Here is a 16,737-nt window from a genome sequence, read left to right on the forward strand (position 1 = left end):
TCCCCTCCGATTTCCCCCGCTTCATTCCTCCCCTCCCGCTACAATTCTTAGTAGTTCTTAGTTGGTTTTCTTTAGTATATTTTGTTTGGTTTTTAAAGTAAGAAAAATATGTGCCTTATTATTAAACCATTAGTGATCCATTAGGATACACAGGACAGTATACTGTACAGTAGGGCAAATAATAAGTTCCTATCTTACATAGTAGAGTTAGTTTAATCTGTGAGTATTATTACTGAATTATTATACTTTTTGGAAATCCATCTTAATGTACAATTTGTATTTTATTTTATATATTTTAAATATATAAGAGAACTATTTTATACTACAGGCACTTGTAATTATTCTTCTATATATACTACGTGTATAATTGTATTATAATCATTTTAGATAGACTCAGAAATATAAATTGATATCAGTATATTATTAAATATTTTCTAGGAAAGATATGAACCTGAACTTCAGTATCAGATTACATTAAATGGAGAAGAAGTTGTTCTTCACCTGCAAAAAAGCAAGTAAGTTGTAGTTCCTGAAGGCCTAATCACTAGATTATATTAACAGAATATGGAAAAATAAACCTTCTTGAGACTCTATTTAATGCTATTTGAGGTAGAAGACATGAAACACTTTGAGTTTTAGATGTTATTAGATTGTGCTAATGTTAGCTAAGAAGGTTGTTGCTTTCTAAGGAAATTACATGCAAAGTATAAAGCAAAGAGAGCAACACAGATAAATATTTTTCTTCCTTAATATTTCTCCCAATTTACTGAAAATCTTTTCTACCCATATGAACTCAAATTTTTGACGTGGCTTCCTATTATTTTTATAAGAACGTATGTAAGGGTCATTTAGGGCATAGAGCCTTGAGATAGATCCCTGGGGATGGGGCTCCACTAAATTCTACATCTGTTAGTAAACTTCTCCCTGATAACAATGGTCTTTTATGCATGTTAGTCTTTGATGCAAAGAATACCAAAATAACCCATTTGAGGATAGAGAATTTGCAGCTGAAAAGTATCTGGGGGCAATTCTTCCCTTGAATCTAATGGGCATAATTAATACTTTGATTTGCTTCAGCAACAGAGTTCCAATGTTGGAAAAGGATCAATGAGTCAGCATGTCTGCTGTTTCTCAATGTAGGCATAATCATTCTTTCAGTACGAAAGATCTTGTCAGGAACATTAGCCCTTATTACCACCCTAAATGTACCTTGCAACTTTTTGAACTTTGCAGACATCTCCTGCGGCCAGACTACACTGAAACATATTACTCACCCACAGGAGAGGAAATCACTACAAGCCCTCAGAACATGGTAGGTTCTGAATACTTTCTGGGACTCTTTCTAGGATCTACCACTTATGTTGTAAGATGCATAGGTCCGAGGACAATTAAAAAAGAAATCAAAGTACTTGGAAACAAGGTGCTTGTCTATGACCAATGAGACAACAGATGAAAAGATGAAAAAATCACAGTCAGCTTTTTTTTAAAGGTAAGGATAGTAGGAGGCTTCCAAGTATTGCATTTGTAGAAGCAACCACAAGTCCACTTTCCTCTAAACCATCTTATCAAAAGGTTAGAAATATTCTGCTGGTAGCTACTTGAAACATCATATAGCTATTTACTATTTTTGAACAATATGTGTATATATCCTGAGGTCAGAAATGGAATATTAATTATTTAATTAATATAATTTTATGTCTCATTAAACCACCATTCCATAGATAATGCCAAGGCCTAGATGTCAGACATAGAAAATCAATGCCAAGGTAAGAACAGGAAGAGAATACAAAAAGACAATCATGGAGTGTTACCAAGCTAAGTGAATTTCTCAGAGCCACTCTCCTTGGGCACCCCCAAACATGTGTGTCTCTATGAAAAGGCAAAACTTCTGTCACAAAATGGCTCTTTGTTCCCTTCTCACATAAAATCTCTGGTTTCATGGATATCTGGATTTTTTAACACTTAAATTAATTCATACTCAAGTGTGAATGGCTGATATCTTAATTTGGTATCTTTTCCAAGTGCTCTACAAGAAAATGTTTATGATGACAAGGTTTATTCCAAATCAAGAAAAACATAGATGGAATTTCAGACCCGAAAACAAGTCAGTTTATTTTGAACAAGAGTTTATTCAATAGTTTTGTTGGATCATTCTACATGTGACCCCCTACTTTGCTTATATGGAGCACCAACCATGTGTGACTCTCTAGTTGTGAATAAATTTGCTGTGGTTTTGATGCTGGTAAAGGGATTCCACTAACATGCCAATTAAAATGACAAGTTGGACCAGCCCCATGAGGGGCTTAGGAGTGGTAGTGTGACTTCTTGAGAACCCTGGAATCTAGAAAAATGGGTACCTCGTTTTATTAATATGTGATGCACAGTGTCTTAGGGACTCACACAGGGAAGCCATATTCTCAAAAGAGGGTCTTCAAACCTGAGAGCTCTCTGTAAGTACTGTCGATCCCAGGAGGGCTGGGCCCTTCTCAGATGCAGCAACTACTTTCACCATGAGCCCACTTAAGTTCACACTCCTTGGACTTTTCTATCATGCAATTAATGCCAGAAAGACAATTCAGCCATCAAAGATGGAATTTCCAGGGTCAGTAGTGGAACAGGTCATAAAATCTCTGAAGTTCTCACTGTTTTTGTTTCTGGTAACTGGTCTGCCTGCCACCACTATTTGAAGAACCTTCCTATGTATTCAAAATAACAGCTTTCACCACACTGTGATATGTTTATTCTTATAGTTAAAAAAATATATTTCTTTCCCATCTTTAGGAACATTGCTACTATAATGGACACATACTAAATGAAAAGGATTCTGTTGCCAGCATTAGTACTTGTAATGGTTTGAGGTGAGTCACTTGCAAAAATATTAAACATTAAGTACAATTCTATTACACAGAATTGAGTCTTCCTGGATGTCATGTCTTATTATCTTGGTGAAATCTTCTGCATAGATAAAATGCTGTTAAAATGAAGATTAAAGTATCACACTTGCAATCATTTTATAATTATGTTTAACATAATTTTTAACAGTGTATGCGTTCACATGCACATGCACGTGTGTGATATTTCTGTTTTCAAAAATAATTCTTGCCAATTAGGGAAAATTTAGAAAGTAAGAAAAAATACAAATAAGAAAATAACTACCACAAAATTCTGCTTAGGAGTGACTACTATCATTAACATTTTGTCATGTTTGCAGCCTTTATGCATATAAACATATATCTTTTACATGGTTGAAATATGAAATAAAATATATATAATTATTCCTCTAACATAGTTCATGCCATGTGGTATCATAAGCCTTTTCCCATATCATAAAATGCCTTCATAGACGTAATTTTTAATGACTATCCATGCTGTATTTGTAGTCCTCTGTCATATGAATTCACTTTATATTTCTGAACTCATTTTCTTACTAAAAAGAAGAATTCTTTAAACTACTACTAGTTCCAACCTGTTCCTCTGGCTGATTTGCTCATGATTCTTTCTCTCCTCTGGGGTTCTCAGCATCTAAACACTTCTTTACTCTGTCCTCCATGATATTCCTAGGACCTGCCAAGAAATGTTTGCTAAGTGTATAAATAAACTATGGACAACTATTTATTGAGCTTATGATATAAATTCTAAATTCTCTGGGATAGCTTCATCTTAGCAATTCTTGTTCAGAATTTTCTAGTAAATAATATAGACTTCATTTTACTATTGACAAGTACTGATTATAACTTAAATTAGCAAAAGTTAGCTGGAAAGCCTATGCATGAAAACTGTATGTGTGAGCTTATGATTTAGGGAGAGGTATATTCTGTTCTGGTCATTATTGTGACTCTGTGTGGCAGAGAATCTTGAAATATGAGTCTCTGTATCTTACAGGGGATACTTCACACATCATGACCAAAGATATATGATAAAGCCTCTGAAAAGCACAGACCAAGAAGAACATGCTGTCCTCACACATAACCAAGAGGAGATAGACCTGGCTAATCGCACTTGTGGTGTAAGAAGTGTTGGCAGGAAACAAGGCCATATTCGAACTTCCAGGTCACTCAATAGCCCAGAGGTAAGTGTATATTTCCTATGTCATCGTTTCTTCCAATTATCTCAACAATGATATATGGTATACCATTGTGTTCAACAGTTACTGCAAAGGTAAAGCCTATAATTCACTTACTTATTCTTTAACTTAATTTCCCTCTGGAAAAAAAATCTCATTGCAAGTTTTTCAATCTTTTAGGATAAAGATGATTATTAATGATGTTATTTTACTCTTTGTAAAGCAAGAAGACTTTCTTCAGGCTGAGAAGTACATTGATCTCTTGTTGGTGCTGGATAATGCTTTTGTGAGTATGTATGCTTCTTGGGCAGTTAAGTCAACTTTTAAGTTTTCTTATCAAATGAGCAAAGGAAATAAGCTATCCTAGCTGAAAATGCACTCTGGCCACCTGATTGTCACATCTTTTCTACCTGCCTTGCTGCCAGTAGTTCTCATTCACTCTCCAACCCTTTAATATCCACCTGCTGCCAATATATTCAGATATTGGAAGTATACTTAATACCAGATAGCTATAAGAAATCAACCATAATGATGAAAAACAAAAAAAGAATGGGTTATTAAAATATTTTCAAAATTCTCACCCTATTATGTAAATATAGAGTAGATACAAGACTATATATATTTTACAAATTATATTTATATCCATAAAAATACTATAATCTGTGATCCTAAATTAGCAAATATTGCTTTATAATCAAATTTTAATAATATTGAAATGGTTAGAAATATTGAAATTGTTAATTTGATTTCTTCAACTTAAAATGAAAAACACTGAAATATATATGATGCCTACTTTTTTTCTTACCTTTAAAAAGAATTTGTTGAAACACAGTATTATATAAGTCAGACATGAATGAAAAACATTTACTTATGTTGAAATGTGTAATTTTTCTTAAAATGTTAAATCCTGTACCACGTCAACTTTTTTTTATGTTTGCATTTCATATTTTACAGTATAACATGTATAAGGGGAACCTGACTTTGATAAGAAGCTTTGTGTTTGATGTGATGAACCTACTCAATGTGGTAAGATATTTGTCCTGTAAACATGTACTTCCACATAGAAGCTTGGGGCTTCTCTATGGTTTCACCAAGTAAGGAGGTGGGAGGGTCACAATGGCTTAATGTCAGGAGTTTTGGGAAATTTAGCAGGCAAGTATTAACATCAAGGTAAAATCACTTGTACTATAGCAAAAGCAACTTCTAGGATTTCTATTTTCAAAACGTGATACATTTATCCATCACTTATGGTGAACAAAAGATTTAAGACAATGAAGAAATCTCAGACATTTTCATGAAAAAAAAAATGCTCTTCCCACAGATTTATAATACCATAGATGTTCAAGTGGCATTGGTAGGTATGGAAATCTGGTCGGATGGTGATAAGATCAAGGTGGTACCCAACATAGGTGACACCTTTCGCAACTTTCTGAATTGGCATCGTTCTAACCTGGGGAAAATGAGGATACATGACCATGCACAGCTACTCAGGTGAGCATATGCTGACCAGGGCCAGGTGTATGAAGGTAGAGTGGAGAATTATCCCAAAAGGTTCTTGGCAGAGATTTCTGTTCAATCGTATCTCCCCAATCTGTTGTCAGAGAGGCTGAAGTTCTACCATTAGGAATTCACCTGTAAGAATGTGGAGACCCACGTCAGGTTTACTAAAATGGACTCCTGGTTGTGGTGATCATCTGTGATCATATAATGCTATGGAATAGCAGAAGCTTTTCTGGAGCCTAGTGAACATAAAAAGGGTGGAGAAACATGGGAAATCTAAAACATAATTGACAAAAGCTAATGGTTCCAAAGACTCAGATTGTGACAATAGACCTGTAATTTTCACACAGTGGAAATGGCTTCAGCAATGGACGTGTAGGAATGGCAGCCTCGAATTCCTTGTGTTCCCCGGCTTCCATTGCTGTTATTGAGGTTTGTAAACTCATAGTAAGGCTCCCTGTGAGTCTGTGTCCTCTATGAAGACCAGAATGATGCCTCATACAGAGTTAACACAAAGAATGTTTGCTGAGTCAGTAAATAGAAGTAGAAATGAACCTACTGGTAAATCGTTACACTGAAGATACCTTAAATTATAAAACAGAATATCTCCTTACATTGGCCTGCCCAGAAATCTTCATTCTTTAGTTGGTATTAGGGAATAAGAACAGGAAGATTGGAACAGAAAGGGAACCCAGATGCCCTCTGTGGCCTGAGCCAACTTCAAATTAATTATCTTCAGTATCAATGGTCAGAGAGGTCGGAGAAGGTACATTTTGGTGTCATATGGCCAAGTACTACCAATGTCAAGCATTATGACAATAGGTTTTGGAGGCCTTTGAATACACAGTATGGTACTTCTTATGAAGAATGTAATTACCTTAATTTACTCATCGTTTACCAAGAACTCCTCATTAGCTCAGAAAATATTTATTGAGCATTGATTCAATGGTTGGATTCACAGGAGCCAGCCATTTCAAATGTTAATTCAACATTTTACAATAGCCCATGACAGGGAAAGGAGCTTAATGACTCATTATTTTTCATCTGTCGAAGTATTTTATTAAACTAGGAAATAACTGAATATAAGTAATAGATGTTTCTTTTTTTTTTCTAGGCTAAGAAAAAGAATAATGTGGCTCTTGTAGGAGTGATGTCACATGAGTTGGGTCATGTCCTTGGTATGCCTGATGTTCCATATTATACCAAGTGTCCCTCAGGGAGTTGTGTGATGAATCAATATCTGAGGTGAGACCTTGTCACCCTTGAGAAAAAATATGTATTTCTTAAATCTTAAAGAATTCAGATGCAGTCTATATAGTGAATGGGTATTTTTTACCAAGGGCTGTGAATCCCATTAATTCACCCTATAGACTCTTGATGCACAGGTTTTACCAGCTTATCAGGGCTAATTATTTAAGATTTCCAAATATGCCAAGTTAGAGATTATGAGTATAGTAACCATGTTATTTTAACTTAAAATAATTTTAACATTAAATAACATATTTTTAAATAATAGCCAAGACATGAAAACAACTTATGTATCCATCAATAAATGAATGGATTAAGAAAATGCTACATACACACACACACACACACACACACACACAGTGGAATATTACTCAGCCATAAAGAAGAATGAAATCTTGCCATTCATGTCAACATGGACGGACCTAGAGGGTATTATGCTAAGTGAAATAAATCAAACAGAAAGAGACAAATATCACATTATTTTACTTATAAATGCAATCTAAAACATAAAAACTAATGAACAAACAGACAAAAACAGAAATATACCTATAAATACAGAGAACAAACTGGTGGTTGACAGTGGGGTAGGGGGATGGGCAAAATAGATGAAGGGGATTAAGAGGTACAAACTTCTATTAAATAATAATATGTTTTCTAAAAATATGTATCTAATTAAGATGATGACAACATTCTTATATATCTTCATCACTAATCACTAAACCATTTTTATGTTATTAATTAGCTTCTAATGCCAGTCACTTTGCAAGGACTTAGGATAGAAAAATAAAAAAGAATACCTTGCTCTTAAAGTCCTCAGAATAGGAAGATAAATATATCCAAATATATCCTAAGTCTGTAATTATTCCCTTTCATTAATTCATTATTATTATCTCTTACCTCTCAGCCCTCGGTGGTGATCACAAATGGTGAGGCTCATTCATCATTCCTGCCATTTAGGACAGTACTGAATCCACACAGGAAATTCTTCCAGTTCTACAAACTCAGTGTTTAGGGAAACAATTTTCCAACTAGCGTACTATTTATGCTCTTTCGCCCTCCACATATAACATAGTGCAGTCTTAAACAGATATTGAATTTGGAATTTCCATTGAACCAGGTGATATAGTTAGACAAGTCAGATTCTCATGTTAATTTATCACTAGATTTCATGATTTCTCTTCTGGTTACAGTTCAAAATTCCCGAAGGATTTCAGTACAACCTGCCGTTCACATTTTGAGAAATACATTTTATCTCAAAAACCAAAGTGCCTACTGCAAGCGCCAATTCCTAAAAATATAATAACGAAACCAGTGTGTGGGAACCAACTTCTGGAATTAGGAGAAGACTGTGATTGTGGCTCTTCTAAGGTATGAAAATCTGCAATTAAAAATTTATTAGAGAGTTATTGCAGCATGAGAATTATGCTGTTTTCTTTTTCTTTTCCTTCTTCAAGGAATGTTCTTTTGGAAATTCTTTTTAAAGACAAACATGGCATCATGGTAAAAAAAATAGGCTTGCACTTGAGGTTTTCTTCATTTTTTTAAAAAGACTTTATTTATTTATTTATTGAGAGAGAGAGTGCAAACTAGGGGAGGGGCAGAGAGGAGGGAAAGGGAGAGAGAGAGAATCCTAAGCAGACTCCACACTGAGCACAGAGCCCTAGATGGGGCTCCATCTTGCAACCCTGAGATAATGACCTAAGCTGAAACCAAGAGTCAGATGCTCAGCCTACTGAGCCACCCAGGTGCCCCACATGTGTGTTTTTAATACTGATTTTAGACACATTTTGAAAGGCATTTCAAAAGCCAGGATACGCTTATGACATGATTGTATAAAGTTCAATGTAAAGAAATAAATCGTTAACCATAACATGTCACTTACAATCTTTCCTAGACATATTGGTCAGAAATTCTTAAATCATCTAAAGTCACAGTTGATCATTTGTTGAGCAAAAACACTTACAGATCTAGAAGCAAGTTCTCTCCATAGAGAGATCAGGCCTTTCCTCACCGAGCCAGTGTATAAACCAGGCAGGAAATGAAACAGAGAAGGAGAGAAAGAAAAATCACATAAACCTGTAGAAAATAGGTTATTAATATAAAACATCTAAGATAATTACTATAATTCTGCTAATCTTTATAAAAATCTGGCCCTGCAAAGTATCAATGTACTGTAAAGAATGTCTCTGATAAATATTTGCCAGCAATCCCACACTAGTTTCTAAGAGAAAATTCTGAGTTCCTAGCAATCTTCTTTTACTTTTAAGACTGAAAAAATGAGTTACTATTTGAAGAGATTTTTTTTATGTGTCAATCTGCAAAATAAATTTTTATGTACACCATATCTCCTTTATTACTCACAGCAAACCTACAGAATGGGTTTTGTTATTATCCCAATTTAGAGAAGTAAAACTCAGAAAAGTTAAGTAACTAGTTCCAAAGATCCAAAGCCAGTAATGAATGAAGCCTGTGGTAACCCAAGATTAATTCATTACTTTAAGAGGCCACATGACAATGGGGACAGCATATAATCTCTCTCTGCTTCAGTTATTTATTCAGACTTTTTAAACTGTTGAATTACATTAGAAGATTTCATAGTGTAACTTAATCATTTGTAAAGAGTATTACAAATATTCTTTTAATTATAATGAAATATGAAATAATACAAATAATTTGGTGCTTTATAATAAGTTAGATATAAATTTATCTCATTCCTACTTGCTTGCATTCCCATATGGCTTCTTGGGTGAAAGGCATTTGAAGTTGTTCACAATCCGGGGTACTTCTGATTTCAGCAATCCCAGGGCCTGTAGTCAGTGCACACTGACAAAGAGAGACAGAGAGAGAAAAACACTTGATGTGTAGGGTTTAAAATTGTCTAAGTATATCAGCCAGCTCCTGTATTGCTTCCATTTTGTGTTGATTTTCTTTTAAGGAGTTGAATAAAACTAGAGTTCAGGCTTATGAGCAGCTGAATTTCATATAGCTGTTTTCCTACCTAAAACTAGTTTGTAAACTTTATATAGTATCTTTTAGTGAATAATCCAATTTTCCATGATCTCATATGCTATTTTACTATTTTTATGTACCCATTTAGGTCTATTTCTAGATCTTAAAAACAAACATTCTGCTGATCTACCTAGATATTATCACACACTATTTTAATGACTTTAACCATGCAATGCATTTTAATATCTGCAGTGGCAAGTGTGTTCTTTTTTTTTTTTCATTATTATGTTATGTTAATCACCATACAGTATATCATCAGTTTTTGATGTAGTGTTCCATGATTCATTGTTTGTGCATAACACCCAGTGCTCCATGCAGAACGTGCCCTCTTTAATACCCATCACCAGGCTAACCCATCCCCCCCTCCCCTCTAGAACCCTCTGTTTTTCAGAGTCCATCATCTCTCATGGTTCGTCTCCCCCTCTGATTTCCCCCCCTTCATTCTTCCCCTCCGGCTATCTTCTTCTTCTTTTTTTTTTTTAACATATAATGTATTATTTGTTTCAGAGGTACAGATCTGTGATTCAACAGTCTTAAGTGTGTTCATTTCTTGAGGTGGAATTTGCATCATCATTCTTCAGTGTTCATTCTCCCATATAGCTCTTGGCACTTTTTTTTTTTGTCAGTTTGCTCACAAATACAATTGAGATTCTGATTGAAATGCATGAAATTCATATTTCTCTCCGAGGGCCACTGGGATTTTCACAATGTGATTGTTTTATTGTTTTAAAGATTTTATTTATTTGAAAGAGAGAGACAGCAACAGAGATAGCGAGAGAGAGCACAAGTGGGGTGAGGGGCAGAGGGAGAAGCAGACTCCCCGCTGAGCAGGGAGCCTGATGTTGGGCTCGATCCTGGAACTCCGGGATCATGACCTGAGCCAAAGGCAGATGCATAACCGACTGAGCCACCCAGGCACCCCACAATCTGATTGTTTTAAAAGACTAGTTGTCTTTTGAGTTTCTCAGAAAAGTTAAATATAAAGTTCTTCATGTAGTTCTTGCATATGATGAAGCTTATTCTGAAGTATTTTCTATTTTTCTTTTTGCTATTAGTGTGTGTAATGTTTACTTTTTTATATTAGGTTCTACTTTATTACTCCTTTTGATGTTATTTTATTATTACCTTAAAAAGTGATCTTAGTGACTCATCCATTGTTTTTAGAGTTGATTCTCTATTTTTTCCTTGGTCAAATATTTTATTACATATAAAGAATGAAAATGTGATTTATACTTTCCAATTATTATTATACTTTCATATCTTTTCTTTTTCTCACAGCATTTGTCAGAATTTTCATAAAAATATAGACTATAAATAATCCATGTCTTACTGTTTATTTTATTAGATATATTCTTGCTATTTATCAGCCAGATTTTCTTTCTTTGTAGATTATTTTCTAATCTTTGCCATCTATCACAATAATATTAGTTGTTTTCTACCCTCAGTCTCTTAATGTGATGGATGATATTACTTTATTCTGTATTGTGGAGACACCCTTGTATTTTTGGTGAAAAAAAAACACTGCATAGTTGTAATGGAGAGTTATTATATTAATAAACTGCTGTTTTGTTAATATTTCATTCAAGCTTTTGCATTTATATTCAAAAATGAGAATTATGTATGTATATGTATGTGTGTGTGCATGTGTATATGTATGGATGCATGTGTATACATATGAATGCACATGTGCATGTATGTAGGTGCGTATGCATGTGTATTTGTGTAAGTGTGTGCGTGTGTGTGTGTGTGTGTGTGTATTCATTACCAGCTCTCATTATCAGAATTATGCAGGCTTAGTAAAATAAATTGAGAATTTTAAATTTTTTTCCTACCTTCAAATAGTTTGAATAGCAGAGAAATATTCTTTTGAAGTTTTAAATTAATTTACATGTAATATCATTTAGGCCAAATTTATTTGTGGTAATTCTTGGATAAATTTATTTTTCTCCTTTTAAGAGGTAGTTTTCATTGCACTTAACATTATTTTCTATTTTTAAGTTTCCTTGGTCATTTCCTCTGGAATCTATATAGTGGAGTAATTTAGTTTAAAAACTGAAATTTTTTTGCTATCTTGTACTAAAATTGTATGCACATGGTCTATAGAAAAAATGCTGAACCCACTTTTCCATTGTGTGTATCTTCTAAAGGAATGTTCCAATCCTTGCTGTGAGGCCATGACCTGTAAATTAAAATCTGAAGCTGATTGTAGAGGAGACACTCTGAACCATATCACGTAAGACCTTTTTTCTCTTTTTTTGTTTCAAAATATTTTCTCATTTTTATTTCAGATTTGAGAAAGATGCACCACTGAGTTCTGCAATACACTAAACACAATTTACTTCACATTTTTATTTATTAATTTTTTGAAATTTTTTATTATTTATTTTTAAATTTTTTTTACTTCACATTTTTAAAATAATTCAGTTTCAGAAAGGGAAAAAAAAGCCACCATACTGAACAAAAACAACTCAGGGTTGTGTGTATACTAATATGCTAATGAGAAAAGTAGCTACATGGTCATCTGTGAGATGTGAAATTAAGACTGCTTAAATCTATGCTAAAAACTATAAATTTCTGTTAGGTCATGATGAGTTTAATACAAACTAAGATGAGAAAAAGAAAAGTTCATTTTAAAAAACCCTCTGTTGATGAGTACATTTTACTCTTGATTAAGAGCTGATAATTGTAACTTACAAGGTAGTCAGAAAATCAATAACATTTAAGAATATATACTATATGATTCGATGGTTTTACTTCTTTTAAGGTGTTTCAATAAGCTATAATCCATGTATTTTGTGTTTTATAGAATCATATATCAGTTGGGCTAGGGAACTCAACTGCTCTGACTGAATACTGTATTTGTTTCAGTGAAAAACAGTCTCTGAACAACAAAGAATCATAAATGGGGAAAAACTTGGGATAAAATATATGGAAAGTGTTATTACTCCCCACCCCCTTCCCTGAATCTTTTCTGGAATTGAACCTGCAGAGACATTATAAAGGGAATCATTGACTCAGACACCATCAACGATCACTTCCTTAAGAAAGGATCAGCCAGGTCCTAAGACCAGGAGCAGCATTCATTCCTTTGGCAAGCCCCATTTGACACGGCCTGCTGAACCCCCTGTGTGATCCACTCTGCAGGGAATTCTGGAAATTATGCTCATCTTCGTATTTGGTCACAGAGACAAAAACTTAGCATCTAAAAAAAATACCCGTTCAACCCCTCAGGGGCTTGGAATAATAAGTGGGCAAGTCCCATTACTGGGCAAGATTGGCAATCTAGTGTCATGGAAAGGAAATTGGACTTGGACTCAGGAAACTTCAGTTCTTTTCTTAGTTCTACCCAAAACTAGCTGTGGGACTTCAAACCAAGTTATTTAATGAGTGTTCTCACCTACAAAATGGAGCTAGTGCTGTTGTCACTCAGTAGGGTTCTTAGTATTATTTAAATTTTATAAATGTTATCAATGTTACATAATATTTTATAATTTGTAATAACCATGGCTTACAATTTTTTTTTCTTTTAATCAGACAATGAATCAAAAAATCTACTTCATTGAAATGCTACTTGCTAGGACAAGAATCAAGAAATCTAAACAACCAGGAATCTTGTACTTAGATATATTTTGCTTTTCACTTGGCATTATACTTTTTTTTTTTTATTTGAGAGAGAGAGAATGAGAGACAGAGAGCACGAGAGGGAAGAGGGCAGAGGGAGAAGCAGACCCCCTGCTGAGCAGGGAGCCCGATATGGGACTCGATCCCGGGACTCCAGGATCATGACCTGAGCCGAAGGCAGTCGCTTAACCAACTGAGCCACCCAGGCGCCCCTGCATTATACTTTTTACATTTTTATCAGTCCGGCCAACAGGTAAATGTACTCAGTGAAATTGCCTGTTTTCTAAAGCCTGATCCTTAATGTATTTTTAAGGATGGGAAAGGTTGTTGCCTAGCTTTGCTCTTTGGAGAACAAAAGAAATTAACCCTTGACCAAAACCCCTCAAATTATGCAAGCTCAAGTCAGAACTGTAAAATTACAAGTGGCTTGTGTTTTTACCCCACGGTCATTTTACTAGTATAGCCCATGACAAAATAAGACCCCGTGAGTGGGGCGCCTGGGTGGCTCAGTTGGTTAAGCGACTGCCTTCAGCTCAGGTCATGATCCCACGGTCCTGGGATCGAGTCCCGCATCGGGCTCCCTGCTCTGCGGGGAGCCTGCTTCTCCCTCTCCCACTCCCCCTGCTTGTGTTCCCTCTCTCACTGTGTCTCTCTCTGTCAAATAAATAAATAAATAAATCTTTAAAAAAAAAAAAGACCCCTTGAGTGAAGCCTTTGGCAGAAGAAGGGAGAACAGAATTCACGTGTCATGTACTGATCCTCAATATTCCACTTCCCTTGCTCTTCGAAGTGTGATAGTTGTCTGTATCACATCAAGATTAATTAAACATAAACATTTTTCATTTTGTCATGTATAATCCTCTCACCATCACATATAGTATTAATTTTGAGAAGTCTTAATGCTCACAATTTAGCTTAACCATCAGGAATGCTTCATTCATCTGTTGATTTAACATACCCCATAATGTCAATGAATAAAACCACAACTTTTTGAGCCTCTTGTGTGTGGTCATTTTCAAAAATAAATATTTTGGAGTTTTGTTGTAGCTTTGCGTTAGGTGTTAAAGTCTCACATGATGAATTTGACTATTTTTCCTATGGTCCTCTAACCATATTGCCACAGAAACCAGGTATCACAATATGGAGATGAATAAAGTTCACATCATCTTTTAATGCCCAAAATGAAAAGACTTGAGGCCAGTCACATAAGAAGATGAGGCTTCTTCCTGAGGTTTCTTTCTTTAAATACTTTTTAACAATTACTCAAAAAAATTACTCAAAATTCCACTGATGTTTATACTGGGAGAACAGAAACTAAGACATACTTCTAAAGATTGGGCTTGAAAAGAACAACCTTCCAGAAAGCCCTGCTTATCGGTGTCACTTATCTCCCCCTTCACTGCCTCAGTATTATTGCTGGGCTTGGCACCACCAAGGCTAAAGCAGAAGCTGCTTGTCCGATGTCACTGAGAGCCATGCTATAGCCCGCAGGCTTGAACTGTCAATATTTTTGGATACAGACTTCCAGCCAATTCTTCCAGGGCAAAAAGGTTTCTTTTGGCATATTTCCTTCTCCTACTTCATGCTCAGGTAAAGGTTTCTTATACTAAAACTGCCTGAGTTGCAAAAATTATAGACAGTGAGTATGTGAGTGTCAATTGTTAGATTTTCAGGAATATTATGAGCTGGTTATGAAACACAGCCATTACTCAAAACCATCCTGTATAAATTTATAATTAAATAAATTATATTAAATGTTATGGAGTTCTCAGAGGCTTCTCAGAGTTCTTCAGAGAAACAGAATATATATACACATATATAATGAGATGTATGTATTTTATGTACTTAACCATGGGTGTGTATGTATGTATTTTATTACATACATTATTCATTATATATCATATATGCATATACATATTTATAGAGAGATTGAGATTTATTATGAAGAATTACTTATTACAAGGAATTTGCTCACATGATTATGAACTCTGAGAAGTCCCAGAATCTGCCATCTGCCAGCTGGAAAACCAGAAGAGCTGCTGGTGTAATTTAGTCCAAGGGCAGAAAATGAGGTGGAATGTCCCAGCTCAAGTAGGCACACAGGAAACAAAAAGAGTGAATTCTTCTTTCTTCTGCCCTTTTTTGTCCTCAGTGCCTCAACAGACTGGATGACATGCACGCACATGGAGAAGGGCAATCTGCTTTACTGAGCTCACAGATTTAAACATTAAGCTCATCCAGAAACACCCATACAGACACACCAGAAATAATGTTTAATCTGGGCACCTCAGGGTGCAAGCAAGTTGACACAGTTAATCATCACAAAAGCAAAGGGCATACTCAAAACTCATGACTTCCTATTACACTGTATTTTAACCTATGCTCTTCTGAGTTTAGTTCTACCACAGCTGTGTGTTGCCAGTCTATCCACCCACACGGGCCATATAGCAACCATACACCTCTACTGCACGTTAAGTGATGTCACACTGGTAGCTTGAAATGGGCTGTGGTGGGAAAATTATATTACAGAAATAAGCAAATGCTATTAATCGTTTATTGATTTGCTTATGTCTATACTTAAGAAAGTGATGGAAAAATTTATACTGCAGATTAAATTTTAAAAAATGAGTTGTTACAGCAATTTTGATGTGAATAGCATAAAACCCTGAGATACTACTCCTTCAGTATTTGAAAACTCTTGTCCAGTTCAACAAAGAAGTTACATCTTTGACAAATAAGTGAAATTCATTGTCATATGTTATATGTATATACATGCAGCCATTTCTCCAAGGCATATCAGTGTAATCAGATTAGGATGGATTCTATTAGCCTAGAAATATGATCATGAATCTGTCTCCATGCTCTTCTCCCTTACTGAGTAAGTCCAGGTATATAATCTGGTCTTTTTCTCTACCTTTTAGTGTTTTGTTTTGTTTTGTTTTACCTAAAAGATCCCTTGTGTCTTTCTGAAATTTGCCTTGATCAGGGCTACTCCAGCCTATCCAACATGGAATTAAAGCTATAAACTTCAAAGGAAAGCAGTCAGGATACTGGTTCTTTTCCACCCTAAAAGAATGTTCTTCCTCAGTTACTTGAGACAATATATAGATATTTGGGCTGCAGAATGAGGAAAAGAGGGCCCTTCCAAATTCTACTTAGTAACATCCAAGCTTCAAAAACTGGAGTATATCATGTGGAAGGGGGGCAACACCTAACTTGAGTGGCTTCAGGCTCTAAGTTTCAAGCCTTAGTTTGGTGAAAAAGACCTATTACATAATTTTCAATTTCTTAATGAT

General features: G+C 35.0%; 1 protein-coding gene across 2 annotated transcripts in view; it reads left to right on the top strand.

The window, feature by feature from the left end:
• Positions 1–14,435, top strand: part of ADAMDEC1 (ADAM like decysin 1) — a 17,488-nt gene extending 3,053 nt beyond the window's left edge. The window contains exons 3-15 of one of the 2 annotated variants that reach the window (XR_014142019.1): positions 439–515; positions 1,234–1,312; positions 2,782–2,858; positions 3,883–4,069; positions 4,287–4,349; positions 5,018–5,089; positions 5,385–5,554; positions 5,914–5,995; positions 6,678–6,808; positions 8,002–8,179; positions 11,968–12,053; positions 13,355–13,463; positions 13,656–14,435. Coding sequence is in view for 1 of the 2 variants with exons in the window: in XM_031024132.2 (XP_030879992.2) it covers positions 439–515; positions 1,234–1,312; positions 2,782–2,858; positions 3,883–4,069; positions 4,287–4,349; positions 5,018–5,089; positions 5,385–5,554; positions 5,914–5,995; positions 6,678–6,808; positions 8,002–8,179; positions 11,968–12,053; positions 13,355–13,361 (1,209 nt within the window). In the remaining variant the exon portion in view is untranslated. Of the gene's footprint in view, positions 1–438; positions 516–1,233; positions 1,313–2,781; positions 2,859–3,882; positions 4,070–4,286; positions 4,350–5,017; positions 5,090–5,384; positions 5,555–5,913; positions 5,996–6,677; positions 6,809–8,001; positions 8,180–11,967; positions 12,054–13,354 lie in introns of both variants that reach the window. The other variant, XM_031024132.2, reaches the window with a different exon arrangement.
• Positions 14,436–16,737: the final 2,302 nt, after the last annotated feature.

The sequence above is a fragment of the Leptonychotes weddellii genome, chromosome 2 (genome assembly GCF_054177405.1).
Source record: "Leptonychotes weddellii isolate Sample4059 chromosome 2, ASM5417740v2, whole genome shotgun sequence".
Lineage (NCBI taxonomy): Eukaryota > Metazoa > Chordata > Mammalia > Carnivora > Phocidae > Leptonychotes > Leptonychotes weddellii.